Raw genomic sequence first — 27161 nt, 5'->3', positions numbered from 1 at the left:
CATTTTTAACTGAATAACTGAAAGTTACATTTCAATGATATTCTAAGTTTTGAGAAGCACTAGTAGAATGCACCTTAGATATATATTTAATACTGATAAAAAATAAAGTGAGTATTAATACAGAGATACAAAGACTACACTGAGACTGAAAGACAAATAAATAAAAGTAAGACATTTATGTGGAACTGCAAGCTTGAGTAAATGCTGAAGTGCTGAATTAAGTGCTTTTAAAATAGAGATGTTACAAAACAACAGCAGCTCAGCTGTTCAGAGACCCAGGGGGGTTTGATTCCACCACCTCGGCTGCTCGTAGGTCAGAGAAATGTCTAGACACTTGTCTTAAAAATGGTGGGTCAAGCCAAGCTGTACTCAAAGCTCTCTTGGCCTCTTGGTCCAAATTGGGTTTTAGTGCTACTCTGTGTAATATGCTCTGATATTTTAAATGTCAATAGGAGAGTAACATGCATACTGAGCTTGGAAACACCCAAACCTATAATTATAAGTTGTGAGGTATTATCTTATGAGTGAGGTTGAAAACTGGCCGGCATGCTTATATCAAGATAACAATAATTATCAATGAGAGTCGATGAGAGGTCATTCTTTGAGCCACAGTGTCAAATATGTACTGGTTATACAGCTCTGGAAAAAAATAAGAGACCACTAAAAAATAATGTTTCTTTGATTTTACCAGATTTTGCACCAGGAGTGGCATAAAGTTATCCAAAAGCAGTGTGTAAGACTGTTGGAGGAGAACATGCCAAAATGCATGAAAACTGTGATTAAAAACCAGGGTTATTCCACCAAATATTGATTTCTGATCTCTTAAAACTTTATGATTATAAACTTGTTTTGCTTGCATTATTTGAGGTCTGAAAGCTCTGCATCTTTTTTTTGTTTTCAGCCATTTCAGCCATTTCTCATTTTCTGCAAATAAATGCTCTAAATGACAATATTTTAATTTGGAATTTGGGAGAAATGTTATCTGTAGTTTATAGAATAAAAAACAATGTTTATTTTACTCAAACATATACCTATAAATAGCAAAACCAAATTCTACCACTAAGTGGTCTCTTATTTTTTTCCAGAGCTGTATGTCACCGCACTGTCCACTGTGGGGGGTAATGATAGTGAACAGCAGCATCTGGCTAGACGTCCAAATGGACAAGTGACTTCCACATTCTTTAACCTTAACCTTTTAAGCAGGTGTTATTACACCATAGCATACCGTACCTTATTTTTAATGTATTTATTTGTTTATTTATTACCAGACATACCTACAAGATACGAGGCATACGAGTTGGTCATACATAAAAACATGTATGTGTGTGTCACACCTCCACCTTTAAGATCAGCCTCTCCAGAGTACTAATTAGATGTCTCCGCCCCTCCCACACACCTGTGGGACATCAGCTGATTACATGGACTATTTATACTGGTTCTCTCCCGGTTTCTAGTTGCGAGATATTGCCATATTTTTGCCACATTATTATTTTATTTATTTATTTATTTTTTATCCTTGCCTGCCCTTTGACTATGATTTTTGCCTTGTGATCGATTTCTGGTTTTTGAACTCTGCCTGTTTTTTTGACTACGACTGTGTCTTGTGTTTTGGAACAATTAACCTGCCTGCATTTGCATCTAACAACCTTGGTCGGTTCTTACGATGTGCAAGATATTCTTGCATTCGCGTTGTAAACTTGCTAAAACAGTGTTTTTTTGTTTCTTTTCATTTGTTGCCATTGCCATTTCTTTCCGAAAAAATCTAATTTATGCCATGGAGGGTTAACATTTCTAAGCTTCATGGGTCTTTAGCTTTTTGGCAAAAGTCATGGGATGCAATACTAAACCCAGTACCACGACAAATTTTGTGTCAGTGTAGGATAAATTCGAAAATTCTACTTCTGCATTGAGTCAATGCAGCATAAACAACATAGCCTGCGCAGTTGTGAGCATTTATACTTGTGCTTTGGTGTGTATCCCAATTTCTACAGCACACAGCTTAACAGAACAGCCACTAGGATCCAGGCCATTCAACAGCCAGTGAGAGAGAGTGAGAAAGAACACACTGCAGGTTACTGAAGTATTCTGGAGGTCTGTAACCTCTCTCCTCACCTGTCAGATCTCTATCTCTGAAAGGATCCTCCATCTCAGACACCCGGGAACGAGCTGCACTGTCACACTCTGGCTTCTTATACCTGAGAGAAAGAATGAGAGAGAGAGAGGCAGAGAGAAAAAGAGAGAGATTCAGCACTCCTGGAACAGTCTCGGGCCCTCTGAGACGAAATGTCAAGTGTAAAATCCTGGATTCAGGAAGATAGTGGGGGGAGTGAAGGAGCCCGAGCCAAGACCATAAGAACACAAACCTGTAAATCTTGTTCTACCAATTCTGACAAAGCAAGCCGAGGAGGTTAAAAACAAGTTTTAAAAGCTGAGCATACACCCAGAGACCTGATGGATGCCTTTGCCTGGCTTTTTAAGAGAAGCTGCAAAAAGAACAGCTCTCCGAAACCTGGATTGCCTTAGTTTTATACTCTCATTAATGCCGACAGAGGGAGAGAGAAACAAATCACTTCCAAACACCTCTCAGAAAAAAAAAAGAAACAAACAAAAAAAAAAAAACAGAAGGGGAAGTGAGAATGAGCGTGTTTCTCGTGAACACGGCTGGTAATCACTAGTGCTGAAGCTTGGGCATGTGCATTTCATCTCACAATTCGATCAGTGGGATTGCTTTTATATTCACTTCCAGAAAACCTCGCTGCCTTCCAAAAGCGAGTGTTTGAGGCATGAGAATGCATTTCATCTCACATCTGGGGTAATGAGAGAGAGCAAAGCTACAACCTCTAAACGATCTGTCCATCAGCTCAAACTCTCAACACAAGCGGCAGGGTGGGCCCGGTGCCTGAAGTCAAACTGCAAACCTTTGCCTACATTTAAATTGCAAAACCATTTTTTTTTCTTGTGGGGAAAGAGGGCATTTTAATATGAACTGGTTTTATTATTATTATAGTAGGCACAATGTGGAATAAAGCAGCGGTTCTTACATTTTTAACAACCCTGTAACAACCATTAAACCACCAAACTAAAACTTCCAAGTATCACCTACAAGCCTACAGTACATTTCACAGAAACACATGTAGCACAGACATGCTTTTTATACACAGTAACCTAGATACTGTAGGTAATCCACACATACACTAATGCATGTAAAAACATTCATTAAAAATCATAAAAAAATCATCATTAAAAAAACAATTTATTTCAGTAATTCAGTTCAAAATGTGAAACTCATATGTTATATAGATGTATTAAACACACAGTGATATAAGCATTTATTTATTTTATTATTGTTGATTATGGCTTACAGCCAATGAAAACCCAAAAAGCTGTATCTCAGAAAATGAGATTCAATGATATTCTAATTTTTTGAGATGTACATGTTGTCATATCTTAAGTTTTTTATTGAAAACATGATTACTGTGTCTGATTAATATAGATTCCTACTCAAATATCTCAGAAGGATTTAGACAAAGGAAAACAACAAGAAAGCCAAGCAGTAAACTATAGTGTTTACTACCTTATTTAGCTATTAACTGTAATGCAGAAACTGTTGGTGCCTGTTGGTTGAGATAATGTGTCTTGATTCTATCTAAATTCAGCTTTTTTTCTTGTACTTACCTGGCTGAGGTTCCAGGTATGGGCCGTCCTGTGTCCACCAGTACACACCAGCAGTAGCCAGTAGACTGGTGGCACTGGACAGGCTTGTACAGTCCCAGCGGCCCACAGTCCGGGATGAAGATGGCGTCTCGAGGGCTCTGTCTAGCCTCGTCCAGTGCACTCTGTCTCTCCTGATCACAAGAGGGAACTTTCTCTAGAACCACGAGAAACATAGTTAGTGCAAAGGGTCCTAGAAAAAGAGCAAGTCGCAAAAGAAGCCCCCCCCCCCCCCCAAAAAAAAAGAATGAATCTACATTACATTACATTACATTAGGCAGATGCTTTTGTCCAAAGCGACAAAGACAAAAAAGAATAATGATGAACATAGAGTAATAGAAGTCCAAGGTAAAATCAAATTCTATCAAATCTATCAAATTCTAATAAAATGAAACCTATAGAGTAGTGCTGGGCGATTATAGATCATTTTTACCTCAAAATCAAACTACAGACCACAAAGAAATGGTTCACCACTAGGTTTACACTGACGAACAATGGATTATACTTCAGAACGCGGGTTTGTGACTGAAAATTGAGAAATAATGCACTAAATGAGTCAAAGAACAAACTTTGAAGGAGTGATTATTGTTTTTTTTCCCACAATTAATGACGTATCCTGAATGGAGAGTGATGATGCTGCATATTTGATGAGTCAAACGGTAGGATTTATTTCTAACTAAATATATGCTTTATTCAACCGGGTGTTTGTGTCGAAAGTGCTCAATCCTCAGACTGTTTAGAAAATATATACAGGTTAGTCTGTGGGAGGCGCTGGTGCTGGTTACCAAGGTAAGCTGGATAAACACTTCAGAAATGAGAAGCGTTTTTAGATATTTTAGATTAAAAAGATAAAATGTGTGTATGTAAAAAATCTCAAAAAAATCGCATTAAAACTGTAATTTGAATTATCCAGATTAATCGTGAAAATCGCCCAGCACTACTACAGAGGAAGGAGTGATAAAACATAAGCTGCTGAATGGGGTGTTGAGTGCAGCAGCAGATCATACTGATGCTAATAATACAGCATATTTACAATAGGGCTTCCGTCCAAGACGTGATTACGTAACACGTAACTATACATCCTTGCAGTCTAGAAAACTGTTGCCTGGCCCATATTGAAGAAATTACAACTGCCAGATGAAATCCTCTGCTGACACAAAGCGTTTGATGGAAAGTGGAAGTGCTTGTTTAAATTAGGACAGGCAGAAGCTCGGTGATGGAAACGCTCTCGGGAGGCGTCTCCGGGCCCTGACACTTCACACATTCCTCCGGCTCCCCCTTATTTATTAACGCCACGGACACTCGAGAAATGTTCATTTAAATGTTTTAGCGCCTTGTCTCATAAATCTCTATTTATGTTGAAATCCATTTAGCGCATCACTCACTTACCGTAGCGGGGCCAAGTACAACAGCGCCACATGCTGAAGCTAATCCAGCTAGCGCTGCGCTGAAGAGGGCTTTTTACCAGATCCCTAATTCATGTCCTTTTTAATCAAGTGTGTTTATAGAGCATTAAGCTGCGACAACACCTTTCTCAAACACGTTTTCCTACAATCTCCTCCTCCTACTCAATCTCCTCCTTCTTTGTAGAGGGCTTGTGATGGAACAAGGTGCAGGCTGTCAAACAGGGGACCAATGAGACAAATGATAATCACCTCCTACTGTGCTCTCCACTAGGGGTGGTAATGCCTTATACTAATGCATCCCAAAAAATAGGAAAACCCAAAAATCTGAGTCTCAGAAAATTAGAATATTATATAAGACCAATAAGTACTTGTGCCAAGTCCTGCTGGAAAATGAAATCTGCATCTTCATAAAGGTTGTCAGCAGAGGGAAGCATGAAGTACTGTAAGATTTTCCAGGAAAACACTGCACTGACTTAATATGGACTTGATAGAACACAGTGGATCAACACCAGCAGATGACATGACTCTTTATACCATCACTGATTGTGGAAACTTCACACTAGACCTCAATCAGTTTGGACTGTGTTTCTCTCCACTCTTCCTCCAGACTCTGGGACCTTGATTTCTGAATGAAATGCAAAATTTACTGATGGTCGGTGATGGTTTGGAGAATCATGGCAATAACTTAAGAGCCACTAAACTCTAAACCATATTATTTTCATTATTAGCTGAAATTCTGTGCTCTGTTGAAGTTGGGAAACATACAAGTCCTGCTTAAAAAAATCCAAAACATTTCCTAACCTTTAAAAAAAAATGCTTTTATTGTGGTAATTTCCGCCTCTGCTATAAGTCAGGATGATGTTTCCCTGTACTTATGTACACAGGCGCATCACAATATGCAGATCAGTCAATCAATAATACCACCCAACCGCCTGGATCTCACCGCTATCAGAGACACACTACCAAGCCAATCAGCTCTCTTCCTCCAGCCCTGCCTCTAAACCCATACATCACCCAGTACATCTTCCAAACTACCCCCACCCATTATTTTTAGCCTTTTTCAAATTTGAGCTGAGGTTGGAGTTGACACCAATCTTTGACACTATTTCACGAATGCATTAACACAGCAATTCCCAAATCCCTCCAAAAAAAAAATCTAATCTAATGACAGCAATCATGTCGTACTAGCTCATATTACTCCCACAGTTTGTGTTGTGGCTAGGAGAATTTTTCGGATAAAGAGCGGAGATGGGAGGCTGACTCCGGCCTGTGGGAGATTTAAATGGTAAAGCATGCCACGGTCCAGCCAAAGGCTGCAGAAGCCAAGGGTTGTCTGAGCCTCCAAATCAAAAGCATGATATCCAGCCTCACTGGCTGTAACCAAATACTGTTGTTTTTGCTATTGTGTCCTTTGCAAACAGTCCTGGTACAGGGACTGACAGCGCTGGCATGTTCTGGAACAGGCCCGAGGCGTTTTGAGCAGGACCTGGCTGGAAGGGAGTGTGCGTTTGCGTAGTGTCAGGGGTAGGGGGGGTGGGGGGACCGGTTTCCAGCAAGCGTTCGCGAGCGCTTGCCATCGGAGCGCCAGTATGAGTCAAAAGCTCACGCTCCGTGCTCAAGTGTTCTTGAGCTGCTCTCGCTCCTGGCCAAGGCTCTTCACATCCAAATTATTTAGCAGTGTTTATGATAGTGGGGGTATACTGGCGCCAGGCTGCTGCGATTCCCAAAAGAAAATAGATTTTTTTTTTCTTATACACAGAAATGAAAAAAGGAAAATATCCTGGACAGTTACGACTCAGTCTTCTCTGCTTCTCTGCTCCTTTTTTCCCCCCACAGTGTTCATGTGAAACTCTATCTCTGTCTCTACTCTTTCTCTCTGTCCTTCATTTACTGCTTTACTTCATGCCACGGTGCTTCCAGAACAAGATATTCTGGAAGGAATTGTGGATAAAACTATATGAACAAACTTAGCACACAAAAAAAGGGCTGAGCAAATTGGTTGAGCAGCTTAAGTGGTCCTCACTTTCAGTCAGTTGCTAAGCTGTTGCTATGTGGTTGCCATGGTATTCAGGAGTTGTTGCTATGTGGCTGCTGTGTTATCCTGGTGGTTGATATGTTGTTGCTAAGTGGTTACTATGTTGTTGGTAAGATGTGTGTTATAAAATATGCTGTTGCTTAGCATTGATTATTAGGGTATAAATAGGTGGGTGCTGAGTGGATACTGTGGTATTCTGGGTGGGGCGCTTGCATTGGAATCCCATGGGGTTGTTATGGTGTTGCTAAGTTGCTATTTGCTATGGAATTGTATGTGGCTGTTAGGGTATCCCAGGTGTTTGCTATAATGTTGGTAAGTGGTAGTGGTTGCTATGTTTTCCTATGTGGTTGCTATGGTATTCTGAGTTGCTAATATGGTGTTAGTAAATGGTTGATACGTGGTTGCCATGGTGTCCTAGGTGGTTGCTATTTGGGGTGTAAGAAAATATCAATAGCGCACTGTATTGTCATTTTTGTTTTGTAATACTGTTCATTTTCAAAAACACACCAATGTAGGCCCAACATCAAACATTGGTAGACAACCAACAGCAGGACAACATAGACCCCAAGTCAAACATTGGTAGAAACCCAATGGCAGGCCAATGTAGGCCCAATGTCAAGCATTGGTAGACACCCAATGGCAACCAAACGTTAAACATTGCTTACCACCCAATATCAGGCCAGCGTAGGCCCAACGTCAAACATTGGTTGCCACCCAACGTCAGGCCAGCGTAGGTCCAATGTTGAGCAACTGTAGACACCAATGGCAGGCCAACAAAGGCCCAATGTCAAAGATTAGTTGGCACCCAACGTCAGGCCAACAAACACCCAATATTAAATATTGGTCAGCACCCCATATCAGGCCAACATAGGCCCAATGTCAAATACTGGTTGGCACCCTATATCAGGCCAACATAGGCCCAATGTCAAACATTGGTTGGCACCCAACATCGGGCCAACATAGGCCCAACGTCAAGCAATGGTTGACACCCAACATCAGGCCAAAGTAGACCTAACCTCAAAAATTGGCTGGCACCCAACATCAGGCCAAAGTAGGCCCAACGTCAAACATTGGTAGACACCCAACGACTGAACATCAAACATTGCTCGACACCCAATGTCAGGCCAACAAAGCCCAATGTCAAACACTGGTTGGCACCCAACATCAGGCCAGTGTAGGCCCAATATCAAACATTAGTTGGCACCCAACTTCAGGCCAATGTAGGCCCACTGGCCAAAACAATGTAGGACCGACTTGATTGGCCAATGTCATGCCAACATGAACATGTAAATAGTGATTCTGAGCCAACGTTCAGTCAAAGTATACTTGCTTTCTGTCTGCAGTATTCTAGAATACTGTTATACATCTCAGATGGTTCCAATAGTCTTGACAAATGGTTGCTATGTTTTCCTAGGTGGTTGTTATGGTGTCACTTAGTGGATGCTAGATAGATGCTACAGTATATGCTATTGCTTGGTGGTGGCTAGAGAGTTGCTAAATGGTTGTGGAATAAAAAGGAGGAGGAGGAGAAAGAGGACAGCTGAGGTGAGAAGTTTTGCTTGGTGTTCTGTCTCTGCTGTTTACAGGCTTAAGTTGATTAGTTGATATGAAGCTGAGCTGTCGGTAAACCAGTCTGATTTCCTCCGAATCGCTGCAGAAAATCACTGCCTCCTGTTCCTCATCTCGCCAACGACGTGCCAAACAAAACAGCTCTGAAGACTGAAGTGCCCAAACGTATCAGTCTGCTATAAACAGAGAGTTCTCTCTCTCTCACACACACACACATGCATGCACAGAGTCACACAGTCAAACCGAAAGCCTCCTGCTCCTCTACTGTCCGTCCAATCATTTTCAGCTGTGCTCACTGTGCTCTCGTCCCTGTACTCTCTCTCTCTCTCTCTGAAGTTTAAATAGTTATTATTCTCCACAGAACCCAGCTTAGATTCAGAACACATGATCTATACTATATATATATCTGTCATCAAACAGAAACCACCTACCTTGAAAATCCACAAATGATGATGAGCGCTGTAATAAACCTGTTTTTCCTCTATGTCCTCGTCTAGATATTCTATAGCCTACAGAATCTGTGCGCATGTTTAACAGAAATATATTTAATATATTACTATAAGCCTAAATCATAAAGTTGAGACATTATCGAACACTTGCTTTGAATTTTATTTAATAGTATACAGTATGAACTCATGATACATCATGTTTTGCTCCATTCTTCCTGCAAACACACTGGGTTGCTGTCACATTTTTAATTTTTTAACATTTGCACAGATGCTTGATTGTGGACAAGACCGCAGGAAGGCCAGTCCAATACTAAAAACCTCTTCTTCCACAGCCATGGCATGTGTTTTTGCATTGTCTTGTTGAAAATTCTCAAAGATCTCAACATACTCAACATATTTTTCTGCATTAATGCTGCTGCCATCAAAGAATCATACTGACACCATACTGAAACCATACCATCACAGACCCTGGCATATCGACTTACTACTGATAACAGTCTGAATGTTCTGAATATTAGGAATACTGGTTCAGTCTGACCTAAATTAATTTTTGAACAGGGTTAACCCCTTAACACACCTTGTCAATTGTCTGCCATTGTCTGTCATTACACCACTAAATCTTGAGGATTTCTATTCAAGCATTACATAAAAAAAACTTTCATGTTTGATAAGGAACATAACTGAAAAGCATAACTGTAACTGTACTAGAAAATATAAAAATATATATTTAAGTCTGCTAATGTCAAAATATAATGGATGAAATCATAAAATTCTCCCTTTCCTGAACTTCATTCTAAAATCAATATTTTAGAATTTGAATACAAATCAAACAGTTCATTTCCTCCAAATCTTTAGTTTCATTATGTTTGTCTAGTTTTTTATGTCGATTTTCAAACACGCAGAATTTGGGTTTATTCCTGTTAATGATCTGAAACTATTATAAGTGGAGTAGAGAGAAAAACAAGCAGCTTCTCCTGTTCTGTAGGAGATTTCAAAGCCCTCAAGTTTTCAGAATGTAAATAAGATATTGGTACCACTTTAAAATAAGACTACCTTTATAAAGGGTTTATAAATGGTTTACAATTAGTTTAATAATAGTTACTAAGTAGGTTGTAAATGCCTTAATAATCAGTTAGTGATGGAATGATTGAACTTGGCAGTTAAATGGTTAAACTGATGTTGACTGATGGAAAATATGGAGATGGAGAAGCAAGTTGAGTTAGATGGAGAAGACATAGTAAGTTGAATATCTGACAAGATCTAAAGTTTAACAATATAGATGGCTTTGGGTTCACTATTTGGCAAAATTGGTCATTGTTGCCCTTTCTACGTATGTGTTATAACTGATTATTAATGATTTTTAAGGCATTTACAACCTAATTAGTAACCATTAATAAAGTAATTGTAAGCCATTTATAAACCATTTATAAAGGTAGTCTTATTTTAAAGTGGTACCAAGATACTTTCACCTATATATCACCTATAGCTCTAGCCCGTATATGGGGCAAGAGATTTTAAGGGGTTAAAATAAGGCCTCTGTTTAGCAGATTAAATTTTAACTAGCATTTGTAAATGCTACTTTTTATTATAGTGTTTAAAATAAATATGTGCCAAAGTAAACCCCCTTGTCTTGTGTTTATATTGCCTATTGATGACAGTTCTTGATGCAGTGCTGTCAAAGGAATTGGAGATCACAGCGGTTGTATATATATATATATATATATATATATATATATATATATATATATATATATATATATATATATATATATATATATTAAAGTAAGTGAAGCTGGCTAGAGAGAACAGAAAATATCATGTGCTAATATTGTCTACAATTAAAGAAGTCACAATAAATGTAAGAATCAATGAAGAAGGGTTAAAAATAAAACTTTTTCTTTCTCTTGTGATTGCTTGTAAAACATCCATTCATAATTTGTGTGAGCCTTTCCAGTAAAACAGTTGTTCATTGAAAATGTTAGTAATCGAGCTGCAGCTGAAACTGATTAAATATTGAGTAAGATGTTAAGTCTGTGTCTTCTCAGCCTCAATTTGTTTATTGTTTATTCCCATCTCCAGGCTATGACTCCCCTTATCACATGGGGGAGTCCTTCCTACAGTATTTAGTCAGAGTCATAACCATAAAGGGCTAAAGTGTTGATGAGATTTCAAACTTAAGATCTCCTGTCTAGTGACAAAGGGGCAGTTAGACAGTTGTGCCACTGTGGAACTAAGAAAGAACAGAAAGGTAAACTGACTCAGAACTGTTTTTATGTAGTGTAATTTTACAGCTTTAGAGTGGCCCTACAGTCTAACTGCTGCTGCTCATTAGGTGTGAGGAGACCATCAGTTAAAATCCCAGCTCAGGGCTCCACTGTCAAAAGCCTCCCAGTCTAGAAAAATCAGGTTATAAGCATAGTTGATTGACTAATGTGCATTGTCAACCAAACTGAGATGCAGAACTTAAAAAAAAATGCCAGTAAATGGAACTTTTAACTAAACTAACTTGAGTTAACTCAAAAAACACTTTGCAAGCTGTTACTGCTGCATCTTATGTATTTATTGCACTATAAAACACCATTTAAAATCCTTTAATTTTCCCAAAAATCACCAGTGTGCCTTTATAATCCGATGCACCTTATGTATGATTTTGGCCAATCAGATTCTAAATAGCAGTAAAGCCACTCTGCTATAAGTGCAGCGTTATAAAGGAGTTTTAGTTTAGTTCTCCTGCATGTTTGTCATATTAAAACAAGCTATGTGGGACGAACCGCTAGTTAATATCGCCCCCGCTTTCTAAAACACTTTTACTTTCACTTTTACTGTGGCTAGCACTAGTTGTTAGCTGCTGATTCTAGTGCTGCTGGACCCAGCCTTAGTGGAAATCTGGAAATCTAAGCTTACTGTAAATAAACAGAAGTGCTTTACTTATCAAAATAAATTAGGGTTTTCAGGAGAGAAATCTGTGTAGATTAACTTTAGCAGCAGTCGATTGACTTTAAAAGAAAAAGTTGAGAATTACTGTTTTGTTTACTTAGCTTAGCTTTACTTAACTTAATTACCTCCCCCTACCACCACCTAGCAGCGAGACGTGCTAGAGAAAGAGAAGAAAAACATGGCGACACTCTTGTTCCTTACTAGTGTTGCTTAATGCGTCTTATAATCTGGTATGCCATATATATATGAAAATAGACCAGAAAATAGAAGTTCACTGATAGTGAGCCTTATTGTGCGAAAAATATATACCAAGTGGAAAGCTTCTATAGTCCATATTCCTTAACTAAACAATCTACATAGTTTCTTAATAGTTACAAGGTAATTAACAGTAATAACTAAATAATAAGTCTTAATAGTAAATTAAAAGCAACACTATGCCTCAAGTTTACAGCATAAAAAAACAACCAACAGTGTCAACGTGTGAATCGCCACATGGCCCCGAGCTCTGGAGCATAAAAAAAGATTCTTAACTCATTAGCCTCTGACCCAAAGCTACCCATTCATTCCCAAACTGAGAGCTGATGGTTTACTGTCTCTGTCCTCCCAGGACATTAGATGCTAATTAGAAGCAGGAGGAGGCTCTAAAGGATCCCAAACAGCTGTCAGTACAGATCAGTCCCTGACTGCTTTCTCCTCAACAAAATGCCCACTGTCAAATCATTGTTTTCTCTTATGTTTTTTTTTTTTTTTGTGGCAGAGCTTGAAATAAACATCTCGGCTTTCTCTCCACCTACATGAGCCATAAACACACACACACACACACACACACACACAGTGATACCACTGTCATGTCCCAGTACAAACCGTCCTACTCACATGCTACTACTGGAGTTACACACACACACACACACACACACACAAATGCACAATGAACATGTGCGCCTGTATAAAAACATCCACACACACACACATACACATACATCATACATTCATACATGCATGCGTCTCTGCTCTCAATCAAGAAACCCACACATCCCCAGCTCCCCGATAATTCAATCCCCTCTCCTACACTCTCCCTCTCTCCCTGCTCACGCATGAAACTCCCCCGGCTCGCCAGAGCTGACTAGGCATGCCCAGAGGGTGCCATATTCATGTGAAGGAAACAGCAAGGGAGACGCGGAGGGCCAAACAAATTACACCGCAGAGAGCAGCGCGAGTGACGGGCGCCCTAATCCGAGCGGAGTTGGGTTTCACACTCCTGGACTTGTTTTATAGTGGAGCAAAAACATTGTGCAATCTGCATCACCTCAATGCGCTGGCGCGGGCGCTGTTATATAGACGCTTTGAAACGCGTCTATAGGAGCAGCGCCACACGTCTGCCAGCATGTCGGCATTAAACCTGATCTGCAGACACTGCAGTGCTTTATTCATAGCTGCTACTGGCAGCGTGAGGTAAAGTGTGCACATCGGTTATGAGTAGAACACATGACAATGTTTTACTGAATCGTGCAAATGTCTTTTGATAAATCAAGATATGAAATATACTTCTCAAAACCTGTAGTCAGAGTCCAATTAAAACAAGCATCTCCAAAACAGAGAGATAGAATCTTCTTAATTCAGGTTTCGGAGAATTTCTATTGTGACATTCATCAAGAAATTTGGACTCCATCTATGGGTGAGTTTGGGCCCTATTTTAATGATTTATAGCCAGTGATAGAAAAAAACGGCGTTGAAATAAACAGCGTTACTAACGCGGTCCTTTTTTCAGTAACGAGTAATCTAACTATGGGGGCAAGTAAAACAAAAATATATAGTTACTTTTACTGTTAATGAGTTACTTTTATAGTGGAGTAAGTCAGTTAGTAACTCAGTTACTTTTTTGGAGAAGTAACTATAACTAATTACTTTTTCAAAGTAACGTGCCCAACACTGTATATAGCGCACAGGTCAAATGTGCATCGCTCAGCTTGATTAAGGCAGTGTCTGTATTAAGGCCGTGTCTGAATTAGTCATGTACTAATTCTCTTAATTAATCAAGGATGTGTTTTGGGTGTAATGTAATGTAAACATCAGTGTGTCACTTATCATTCCCTTTAAGAGTCAGGTGAGCTCTGACTTTGTCGTGTTCGTATCTTAACAGTGCAGCGCTTTGCGCGCCTCAGCAGAGGAAACTGAACCAAGCGTTCACACTGTGAAGGTACTCCAGCAGCTCATTTAAGGGAAAAGCAATGTTTATTTATTCTTTATTCTGTTAATTGATGACATAAAAGCGGGCACAAGGTATGAAAATAGACTGATGACAGGGTGTAAAATAGCAATAAGCTTTGCGATGCGTCTTGCGCAGGGTGTACCTTGCCCTTGGTGTGTTCCATTTATATATTAAACTAAAAAGCAACCAAAAATGGAGATACTTCTTTTTTTTCTTTGAACAGCGACGATATAATAGATCATATAAACAGAGAACACTGACAAATAGCAAGTTTGAGTGTGTTAATTAGTTATTCCATTTAAACTGGTTAAAATGCAGTTTTAATAATCTGCATTTTGCTGTGATCACCTCTTTCCCCTTGCATCATGAAAATATCTTAATGTTTGACATAAAAAAGTATTATTGATGGGAGTTTTAAATTTTGACTCATCAAAAAGGAAAAAAAAAACATTTTAATCAGTTATTATCAGTTATTAATTATTCATTTAAAATGATGCTATATTCTTCTACAGGGAATAGCTATCATACTATTTATATTTAAACAAAATATCTATATTTGGACAATAAAAATGGACTGCATAACTGCATGATTCAACTGTGTTCAATTATGATTATGTCGATTAGTAAAGCCACACTTTGACATAGCTTTTGACGACTCAATCCAGTGCCAATCCATTGAAAAGACTGCCAACACTATCAGAGATAATACTACTTAGCTTCAGCTTCAGCTTATCAAGTAAAATTGCTATTTTTTTATTTTAACTACATTTAATAATTTAATTAAATGATTGCACAATGTATTAATCCTTACCTGGCCTTCTGCTGTTGGAGTTGTTCTGCTTGTTGTCTTTGTAAACCAGCTGCTTGATCCACAGTGTGGGTGCAGTGATCTCTGTGAAACAATATCAGAACAGAGCAATTCATGATTTGCAATCAAGAGTATAATCAAGAGAACTTAGCACTTACACAAAAGATGTAAAACAAAGGGCTCTATTTTAGCGATCTATAAACCAATAAACCAATCAGTTTGCCACTTGTCATTTCCTTTTAGAGCCAGGTGAGCTCTGACGCATTGATATCTTAACAGCGCAGCGCCTTGTGCGTCTCAGCCGACGTTATTGACCTGCGCGTTCTCACTGTGAAGGTACACTAGCTGCTTATTTAAGGGAACAGTAATGTTATTTTATTCTTTACTCTGTTTATTGTTGAGTATTGTTGAGTGGATTTCTCCTCTGCAGCACTCATGGCGCACCTATAGGAAGGGATTGACTGCAACACACCAGATATTTACCTGAACACACCATACTTCCAGAGCACTACGCCCTTCAGTGTAGCTTTATTCCTAAACTCTGACGCTCTGAGGTTAACGACATGGGCACAAGGCGTGAAAATAGAATGTAGAGGGGGTGTAAGATAGCATAAGAGAGCATCGCGACACGCCTTAACAGTACATATTGAGTTCAGCTGTAAACCAGTAAGAATTGAGCTACAGATTAAATATTTCGTAATGTTGTTGATATTATTATCAGCATACTCTAAATCCTCTACTCTTATATTTCACAGTCTAACTGCTTCTTATCTAGTATAAGGTTCAAAAACCCAGCAAGGGCTCAGCACTTAAGAAAATGTAATTTAAAAATAATTTGTGTGTAATTTAAGAATCATTCAATTTAATCTGTCAAAACTGACATTTATTTATTTATTTATTTATACAGTGTGTTAGATGCACTACGATGGTGGATAGACTTACCCTCACCGTCTGGGATGACCGGGGTCTCCATGGTCGGTGTGGGTTTGGAGCCGTCATCTGGATTGAGGGTCAGAAAGAAACGGAAAGAGACTACCATTATTGAGGTTAATACAATCTACTCTCCAGAACTGTTGAATGGTTGGGATTTGCACATGGCCCGGCCAAGAGCACAGAAATCAGACAGAAGGAAAGAGCAAGAGATGGTAGATAGAGAGAAAATTAGATGAGATGAGAAGAGAAGAGATACAGATCATTTAACACACATCTACACCTTCCTCTCACTCTCATTCTTTACACCTCACACACATACACTCACTCAAACACACACTCATTCACTCACTCACTCAAACACAAACACGCACACACACATAGACACACAACTGAGCATCCAAAACAAATCAAACTGTAAGACCTGTATAGCTAGTGGGGTCTGAACTAAATCTATATATAAATCTATATATGTATGTATTAATTTAGAATTTAAATAAAAAGCCTACAGTAAATGTGCAGAATCATGGCTGTATAGTGTCCTACAGTACTTACCCAGACATGTGGCATTGCATTCGGCCCTCTCTCCTTTTGGGCTCCAGCGAGCACATGCAAGCCCTGTGCAAGCCCTGGCAAGGGAGCGGCCATGCTAATGCCAAGATCAGGTGGTATAGGAGGCTGGGTCACAGAGTATCACTACTTATAACGTAATTATGGACAGTCACTCAAATAGGCCACTCCAGTAGAATAAATAATAAAAAATATATAGCTATAACATTTTTACCAGTTTTTCACGATCATTTTTTGAATAAATAGCAGAGGCAGAGCAACATTCCTCTAAAGTGAAACCACTACAGGTTTTGCACCCCTGCTGGTTGGTTGCAGTATGACATGTAGCTCTGTTCATCCACATGTTTCAACCACAAAACAACCCATTTTCTTCTCTTTAGGGTAGAGATTAGTGCTGGTCGGTTCATTCGGTATACCGCTGGCTGAACTTAAACCGGTATGTGTTTCTCTCATACCGCCATACCAATAGAGGGCGCTGCAAAGCACCGTGCGGAACAGAACCGTCAGAGAAGAAGAGAGTCAAACGCCCATCTAGTTCCATCCTGCAGAGAAATCAGAACATCTCCTGCTGCTGTTTCTACTGTATGAGTGTTTTTATCCCAGTAAAACAGAGCAGTAACTCCAGTACTCCAGTAACTTCTAATTTTCCCCATTTCCTCCCCAATTTGCCATTTCCTCCCCCTTTCACTAGTAATGGCCCAACACACCAGGAGGGTGAAGACTAACACATGCTTCCTCCGATACATGTGAAATCAGCCACCGCTTCTTTTTGAGCTGCTGCTGATGCAGCATTGCCGAGTAGCATCACAGCGCACTCGGAGGAAATCGCAGCGACTCGGTTCCGGTACATCAGCTCACAGACGCCCTGTGCTGCGGACATCACCCTAGGAGTGATGTGGGGAGAGAGCGCCATCTACCCACCCGGAGGGAGCAGTGCCAATTTTGCTCCCTCTGAGTGCCGGAAGCTTGATGGCAAAGCTGCATGAGTGGGGGTTCGAACCTGTGACCTCCCCGCTCATAGTGGCAGCACATTAGACCACTGGACCACTCGGCGCCCCAACTCCAGCCCTTTTAAATATATTAATACTGTGGCTTGAAGGATTATTTGAATGTATTTGTTAACTGAAGAAAGAAGGGAATTGTAGCTGATTTAAATACTGTAATGCCTCTAATGGCTTCAGGAATAACTATAACATTTTTACCAGTTTTTCACGATCATTTTTTGAATAAATAGCAGAGGCAGAGCAACATTCCTCTAAAGTGAAACCACTACAGGTTTTGCACCCCTGCTGGTTGGTTGCAGTATGACATGTAGCTCTGTTCATCCACATGTTTCAACCAACAATTTTGCTCCCTCTGAGTGCCGGAAGCTTGATGGCAAAGCTGCATGAGTGGGGGTTCGAACCTGTGACCTCCCCGCTCATAGTGGCAGCACATTAGACCACTGGACCACTCGGCGCCCCAACTCCAGCCCTTTTAAATATATTAATACTGTGGCTTGAAGGATTATTTGAATGTATTTGTTAACTGAAGAAAGAAGGGAATTGTAGCTGATTTAAATACTGTAATGCCTCTAATGGCTTCAGGAATAACATATAGTAAATTGATAATACACTTGTGCAATAAAACTTTTGAGAAATATCTCATTGAATACTTAAACATTGAGTACTTTAGGTTTGTTTATTGTGTTTATGGAACTATTTATTTATTTATTTTTTTTTTTTTAAGGGAGTCGTGTTAAATTTGTTAGCGTATCTATTTTTAAGGTCTATTGTTTACATTCTTTAGCTATTCTTCTGATAATAAAGTCTGATCATTGACTTTTGTTACAAATCTGATAAAATTCTCGTATTTTTTAATATCTCAGTTAGGAGTGTGCTACATCATATCGAATGCAGTAATAAAACAGAATTTTCATTTTGTTGCAGTAGTTTACTCATGAAAGATTTTTTATTTTATTTTGTGTTTTGTCCTCAAAAGTATCGTTATTGCAAAAATACCATGAAATATCATGATATTATTTTAGGGCCATATTGCCCACCCCTAGCGTCCATGTTTTACAACAGACACTGGTCTTTAAGCAAAAAGCAGCGGCAGTAAGATTATCTCTTTAACAGTCTTTCAAATATTTCGGAAGTTCAGAAATCTGTTACACATTTCAACTAGTTGTAATCGTACTACAACACTTTGGACCTCCCAAACTGTGTTTCTTAAGGATGGACATACAGATATCGTTTTTTATTCTAAATGAGAAAACAATGTAGCTATGTAGCAGCTAGAAATGTCAATGCTCAAGATTGAAATATCATTTAAAACACTTATATCATTTAAAATCAAATTTACACAAATTCACCATACCCCAAAAGACCAAAGTCAACCTGTCATGGCTTGATCAGATGTCTAAATATGCTTCTTTAGTTTTGCACCGGAGCAAAAAGCCTAAGGTAACTAACCACTAACAAAAGGTTATAACCACCAATTAGCGAGCATTGTGCAAAATGCAACAGTCCACCACTTGCAGCAATCCACAGAGAGTTGTTGGGTATCTTAAACAGACTTGTGTATGTGGTTTCTGGTATGACAAACTGTTATTTTGTGCATTTTGTAAATAACAGTGTGTTATGCAGTGTCATCCAGTGTTACTCAACACAGTTTGGGGCAAGCATGTGCTGATTTAGGCCTGTGGATTAAATTGCTATTAACTTTTTAGCGTGTCATGACTTGTTAGCTACTTTAGCCTTATAGCTCAAGCTCAAACAAAAGAAGTTATAGTTGGACTTGGACTTGGGCTCATATGGAGAATACTTAAAGATCACACTACCAGCTTGAGGCTATAGTCTGTGAAAACAGTACTTAAAATTAATATTCATTATTCATCTTCATTAATCTTATCAAGTAATATAAAAATATATATCATATTTACTATTAATTTAATTAATAAGCATAGTTTTTTTATGATGATAATACACACGTAAAAAAAATATTAAGGCAAACAAATAAATGAACAAATATTTGCACCTACTAGTGCATCTTAAAACATTAGAATATCACTGAAAATTTACTTTATTTAAAGTAATTCAGCTCAAAATGTGAAACTCATCTATATTATATAACGCACAGAGTGACCTATTTGAAGCGTTTATTGACCATCATTGACCATCAGAAAATTTTACATTCCATTTGTAAATTAAGGGGTCAGAGTCTGGAGGAAGAATGGAGAGACACACAGTCCAAACTGCTTGAGGTCTAGTGTGAAGTTTCCACCAATCAGTGATGGTTTGGAGAGACATGTCATCTGCTGGTGTTGATCCACTGTGTTTTATTAAGTCCAAAGTGTCTACTTTAGAAAAGGTGTCCCTTATGAAAAAGTAAACTTAAATTATGCTGAAGCAGGACTGTACTTAAGTTGTGTTAACCACTAATTTATACTTAATTACTTTTTGTTTGTACTTTTTTTAAATGTATTAAAGGTGTGATTAAAATATTTTGATTTAACATTACATAAATTTTGAGTAGTGTATATAAACTGGTAAACACAAAAGCTGTCTCGTTGCTGCGACAATCAGCTGTTAAAAGTTATTTTACCTAAACTAAACTAACTAAAGTAATTTTTATTATTTTAACACACACACGTTCATCATCAGTTTTGATTTGTCAACACAAATTTAATGTTTTGGTCACAAATTTGACTGAAGTACAGTTTTATTGCAGAAATATAGGCTCCTGGGACACATTTGGGAAAAGTATACTTTCATCATAGAAATACTAATATCAAATACTATATTAAGCATATATGTTTAAGTACATCACTAGTACAAAATTTACACAGCCAACTAAAGTATATTTTTTCAAGTATACTGAAATACAGATAAAGCAGGTAAAAAAAAAAAGTATGTATAAGTAGAACTATATTCCTACACATATAGTTCAAGTACACTATTAATATATTTAAATATTTATTGAATTCATGCAGATGGCTGTACTTTTAGCCAATCCATTCAACATAATTGTTCTGGACTTATTATGGATTAACCTTATTCGGGGAAATTTTGTAAATTTGATTTGCCAAACTATTGCTTTAAACATAATTAATTAATTATGAAACTGCTCAATTAATCATGAAACTGCTGAGCCAAATGCCTGGGGTTTTAGAGTTAAAAGGGGTTTTAAAAAAAAGTTGCTACCTAGAGTATCTCTGCAAAATGAGCTTGCAAACAAAAAGTGCTGCATCATCACAGCGCGTCTGGCTGGTAGTGACACTAATCTGTTTAACGAGCGCTCGGCCACAGCCCTGCTCTGGGAGAACAGCACAGCGTAGGCAAAGTGTAACACGATCTGAAAAACGAAAGCCAGAGCCAAACCCTCAGTCGACCCCCCCATCCACCCCCCGCCAAACACACACACGCACCCCCTTCTGCCCCCGTGGAGTAAACCTCTGGCCACACTCGCACCCCGTTACACTGCCTCTGGGGCCCGTAAACGACAACCTGGCTTTCCAGAGTTAAGAGCTGAAAGGCTGCATCCCTGCTGCCGTCGCTGTTAACGTCTATATTAGTGGTTTGAGATTTCACTGCTGCGGTGGGGACCGGGGAGGCATTGGCGGTTGTGGCAGAGAAAGGGGAAGGCCTGCAGATCCCCAGCCTTTGATCAGGGCTAGGTCCTCACATTGGCTGTAAAACTGAACAACTGGAATATGTTTTCATTGTTTATGGCCCCAAGAAGCCAAGCACCTACTTACAGAAACTCAAGCCTGGAGTCAAGCTTTGACACAAATAAGCTGCTCTTGTCAAATAGGAGCAGCGTAGCGAGCGGGATAAATTAATGTGACAGGATAAAAGAAAAAAAGGCCTCCTTTTTCCTGTTAGATCACAGCCTGCAGTAAATGCTGGGAAATTGGTACATGGGGGGAAAAAAGGCATCCATTAACGTTCCTGGTCAGTGACTCTCCAGTTTAACTTCCACAGTGTTTCTGTTACTAATACATACAACCAATTACACTTGTAGACTCACACACACACACACACGCACACACACACATAAGTACACAGAGAGACACACTGGCACATGCACCATACACAGGAAAATAGGGCTGCACGATATTGAAAAAATTGTACATTGAAAATGTTCTTTTTTCTACGATATATATATATATATATCTCGCAAGATTAAACAATGCAGGGCCCATGACTTCAAACCCCGAGTAAAACAGCAAAACAACAGTAATCGGCCCTTTAATCAGGCATTTAAATGGCTTTTAAAAGGTAAATAAGGAAGTTTTTTTTCTAGGATTAAAAGCGTGATTTCAGCTGTAACTGGAAATATCTGCACCGCAAACTGTGCTGGACTGAGGTGCACAGCTTTCCACACGTGCCCACATTTACAAGCACGCACCCAACCATGTGGATGGAGGCCATGCGGTTACCTCCTGTGTGTTTACTTCTGCCCCTCCTCATGCTCCGTCTCCCCCTTGTGTTTCTCACGCAGGCAGCAGCAGTCTCTCACTCAGACAGACACAGAGACAGCGCTGTGTATCTACTTCTTGTGTCAAGAATTGCAAGAAACATTGCAACATGACCTGTTTGGTTAAATTGCCTTAAGTGACATCGTGCATCCTGCGATGTGACTATTGTGCCCGCAAACATCGTGATGACTATCCTTAACGATATATCATGCAGCCCTACAATAAATTCATGCTCACACACACACACACACACACACACACACACACATGCTTGCATGGGCACATGCAGACACACATAAAGGCAATTATTTAGTAAACAGAAAGTTTACTTTCGAAATAAACCAGAATATGTTTTATACTGTTTTAATCTCAGTGTCTTCATGCCTTCAGGAGAGTCACCTGGAATAGTTTACTCAGCGTCTTGAAGGAAGGAGTTCCTGAAGGTGCTGAACAATAGCTGCTGCTTTTCTTTCTAGCTATGAAGCTTCAGCTTATCCCAACTCATTTACTGTTTACTACATAATTTCATATGTGTCTCTTAATTGTTTTGATGTTTTTAATATTAATCTACAATGAAGAAAATACATTAAATAAAGAAATAATGAAAAACATTGAATGAGAAGCTGCATCCATGTATAGAGGTGCATACACACAAACAAGAGCCCATGCAGCACACACACACACACACACACACACACACACACACACACCTATATACACATCACTCGCTCTGCGGATCTCAACTCACCTTTTCTGCCAGAGCTAGGGGGTCCCGGGGGTTTATCAGTTACTGAACCTTTAGAAAGAGAGGTCAGGAAGACAGCTTTTATAAAGATCCTCAAATACAAATATATTTACATGGATTAGAGAAACAGAGGTATGGATTAGAAAAGTCCCACATTTGCACAGTTTTGCTTTGTGAAGAAGCATGCACACATTCTAGTGTAGTCGGGAAGATCATGTCAAAGTTTGTGAGAATTTAAATGTCATCTAATACTCGACACAGACGAGACAACAAGCAGACTTTAGTTTACAGATAATAATAATGAGATTTAATGGATTTTTTTCATGCAAAACATTTACACTAAATTAACAGTAAATGACCCAAATTCACCAAACATCAATGTATGGCATATTATTCACCTTATTTACTTATTTACTGTTAAATCAGACAAAGGAGGCAGTAATACAGTCTGTCACTAGGATGCTGGACACCTGTCACTTATTATTATAAAAGTAGCCTATGCATTTTAAATGTGTCATTTAATTGGTGGCAAAAACACAAAAAACACAAAAACAGTTAAATTACAGATGAATTTACAGATACTATATACAAGGTCAGCAGTCAGTGGACAAGGATCCAGGTACGTGCAAACATTCAAGTTGGCATGCATGAATACACCAAATTAGACAGTTACACCAATTAGAATGCGAGGGAGAGAGGAATTTGAGGTGAAAGGTGATCTGGAAAGAAATTTACTACCTGTCAATGCACTTGTCCCAGCATGAGTTCCCAAAAATTCATGGAAGTTTCCTGTAAACGCGTGTAAGATATTTCACTTTTGGCATGATTCATTTCTCTCTTTTTCTGTGACAGGTGTCCATCATTTGAATAAAGTCTGAATATATAAACACATTTTACAGTGCAAAAAAAATCCATTGGCAAAAACTAGACAAAATATATGTAAATTGAGATGTAAATGCTTAAAAAAGGAAATCGGCCAATGGGGTGAGCAAATTTTACTTAGTAAGATTTATTTAAATAAGCAATCGCAAAGTCGCAAAAACAGTCACTTATTTTGTTGCTTAACTTTGAGTACCGTATATTTTAGACTTGGTGCACCGGATTATATATATATATTATATGTATATGATTATATATATATCAATGAATGTCTGTTTTCTGGTCTCACCTCCAGCGATGAGTATATTGAACTGTATTTTGCAGCAAAAGAACTAGTGCTCCAGTTAGCGGCTAATGCTAATACTGCTCCAGCCTCGGTGCTGGAGAAACTTCACTGAAGCTCCTTTATAACGCTGCACTTTAGCAGTGTAGCTTTACTGCTCCTTACATCCTGATTGGTAAAATTTATACATAAGGCACACCAGATTATAAGGCGGACTGTTGATGTTTGGGAAAATTTGAGGATTTTAAGTGTGCCTTAGTGTAAAAAAAATGGTAACTTGACTTAAGATTTATTGCTTTGAAATTAGATAGTTTAACTTGCTAAGATTTATTTTTTGCAGTGTATAAACACAATTTTATAGGCCTGTATGATATGAAATCTTCATTCTTTTTTTAAATAAATCCTAAAATAATTTTAGGATAATTCATAATTTATAGTAGTTACTAAAACAATTGTAGTTGTTACTGAATAATTCTTAAAAGTTGTAGAAAGTGTGTACTAAATATTTCATAGTAGTTGCTAAAATGTATAATGGTGACTGAGTGATGCATAGTAGTCACTGGATAGTTTGTAGTTAATAGGAACTGAATAATTTGTACAATTTACTTAATACTACAGAGATGATACTGATTAATTCATAGTGAATATTACATGATTCAAAGTACAAACTACTCATTAATTGACAGAGGGTACTAAATAACTGGATAACTCGTTTGAGTACAACAATATTGAATAGTTCATAATAGATACTAATTAATTCATAGTTCATAGTAAATAAGTCACTAGGCCCTGTATTAGTGGTCTTTAAGCGAGCTGTAAATTGTGCACCACACAGCTTGATTTAAAGTGTGTCTGTGTGTCTTCGCTATCATAACCTTGGGAAAAGTACACCTTATTCTCTTAATTAATCATGGGTGTGTTTTGGGCGTAATGTGAAATATACCAATTAGCGTGTCGCTTGCCACTCCCTTTAACACCTAGGTGCGCTCTGACTTTGGTGGATTAGTATTTACGGCAGAAATTTACCTGAAAACACCTTATTTCCAGACCACCACGCCCATCAATATAGATATATTCAGATGCACTGTTGCTATTTTAACAAATCAGGCGCAAGGCGTGAATATAGACAGATTGCGAGGTATAAGATAGCAATCAGCCTTTTAAATCTAATTCAGAAACAACCCTTACATTTAAGGGGTTAAAGCAATCAAGTGATCGAGTGAAGCAAATCAGATGAAATATCATTTGTTCAGATCATGAAGTCATGAAATCCAATATTGAGGAAGTTCTTGATTCCCAATAATGAAGCAGGAGCACACTGGAGGGCAGCGCGAATAAAACAATGATTAAAAGTTTTGGATGCGATTGAGGGGGGTGGGGTTGAGTTAGATCTAACTTCAAAACAGCACATATGAACACCTGCCTCCTTCTACATAGTCTGACGCCAAATTTTATAAAAAAATCTTCAGATATGTCTATGTTACCTTTACAGAGGTAATTACTACACATGCACTCGCCGTGGGTAATCATCAACGAGCGCAAAGATCATGCAATGATCCGGAGCATTTCTGGAAGCCCTTATCAGTGTAAGATGTCACTACAACATGTAAAAACATGTGAAAAAAAGGAAAGCAGACTAGAAACAGGTGCTCAATCACGGTGCAAATCTAATTCTGGCAAGGGGCCAGGGTATTATCTTCAGTGGAGAAATTATAGCTATTACAGTAAAGTATTCCCATTCACTTTCACAGAGCGTAGCTCCCCTCACTCCAAGCATCTTCCTCGGAAAGCAGTTGCATGTGTGTGCGTGTGTGTGTGTGTGCGTGTGTGTGTGTGCGTGCGTGATGGTAAGAGGGGTCTGAGGGAGAAGAGTTGTGGAAAGAAATGCTGAGACGTAAGCAGATAGAGAAAAATTGGAAAGAGAAACGGCCGAACATTTTTAGCTCGAGAAAATCCTCCAAGAGATCCATCAGCCCTAGACGCAGCGCACAAACAGAGGACATGTAAAATAAACACGGCAGTAGCTTGAATTTAACAGCATCGTGAGTCAAACAAAGTCCAGAACCTGGACCAAACAAAGTCTAATATGTCTCAGGGTTATGATGCACAGACGCTGCAGCTATGCTACAGCAGACAAGCCTTTCAAAACACACGCGCAGTAAAATCCTCAGCGCCAAATTAAACTTAAAGCAAGTCAAAACTAATGCGTACGGCATCGCATCGTCTCCATGTGTCTCCTGTTATATATCCACACACACACTGGAGTACCTGAGCACACTGGGGTCTTGTTGTGCACTGAGGAGCCGCTGACAGGCTTGCCGTCTGTGGTCACACACCAGCAGTAGCCGGTGAGAGTGTGGCACTGGACCTGAGGGCACAGACACACACACAGCACACACATACATATACATATGTACACTCATATATCGTCGCTGTCCAAAAAAAAAAAAAAATTAAATAAATAAATAAATATATATATATATATATATATATATATATATATATATATATATATATAAACAAGTATCTCCAAAACAGCCACTTTAAAGGAGAGTTTACAGAAAACCTTCTAAACTTTTTTTTTAATGGAAGTCTATGTAAAAGAGTTAAAAGAGTTAATTTCAGGTCATTTTGAAGTATTTCTATTGGTCCGTTCATCAAGACGTTTTTGGCACAGTGTAAAAGACAATTTGTCTGTTCAAATTATGTATTAAACTAAAAATTGACAGTTCATTGGGGTTTTAAGGATGTATGATACATAAAACTATTGATATATTGTGTTTTGGGTGCTGATAAATAATAATTAATTTAAAATATATATATATATCATTCAAGTACTGTAATGACAGAAAATAATTACAAATGATAACCTGTAAGAATAGTATAAGTGCAGAGTTTTGCTTGCAAAGGCATACACACTCACACTGACATTTCTGTAGTTATTTATTATTTAAATAAGAGGCTGAATCTGAATAAAACAAGCTACTTTTAATATGTTAAATATGATTAGTTCTATTTAAGTAAATGAAAAAAAGTTATTATTCCTATGCAAACTTACTTTCCTATATAAGTAAAGCTAACTTATCATAAGAGGAGATCTTTGTAAGCTAAAGAAACTAAATAAAATAGTAGCATTAATTAATAATATGAGAAGGTATTTATCTATGGA

General features: G+C 38.5%; 1 protein-coding gene across 6 annotated transcripts in view; it reads right to left on the bottom strand.

Moving 5' to 3' along the window:
- The window catches only part of smoc1 (SPARC related modular calcium binding 1), a 93655-nt gene that overhangs the window by 26191 nt on the left and 40303 nt on the right, over positions 1 to 27161 (bottom strand). For 3 of the 6 annotated variants that reach the window (XM_049463652.1, XM_049463651.1, XM_049463653.1), the window contains exons 5-11: positions 26261 to 26360; positions 23569 to 23619; positions 22834 to 22881; positions 16067 to 16156; positions 15128 to 15208; positions 3676 to 3868; positions 2113 to 2195 (exon numbers count right to left, since the gene is read on the bottom strand). In XM_049463652.1, coding sequence (XP_049319609.1) covers positions 2113 to 2195; positions 3676 to 3868; positions 15128 to 15208; positions 16067 to 16156; positions 22834 to 22881; positions 23569 to 23619; positions 26261 to 26360 — 646 coding nt within the window. The remainder of the gene's footprint in view (positions 1 to 2112; positions 2196 to 3675; positions 3869 to 15127; positions 15209 to 16066; positions 16157 to 22833; positions 22882 to 23568; positions 23620 to 26260; positions 26361 to 27161) is intronic. The other 3 variants (XM_049463654.1, XM_049463655.1, XM_049463656.1) reach the window with 3 other exon arrangements.

This window comes from Astyanax mexicanus, chromosome 14, assembly GCF_023375975.1.
Source record: "Astyanax mexicanus isolate ESR-SI-001 chromosome 14, AstMex3_surface, whole genome shotgun sequence".
In the NCBI taxonomy this organism is placed as follows: Eukaryota; Metazoa; Chordata; class Actinopteri; order Characiformes; family Acestrorhamphidae; genus Astyanax; species Astyanax mexicanus.
The sequence above is the reverse complement of the archived record's forward strand: the minus strand, read 5'-3'. Positions and strand labels throughout refer to the sequence as shown.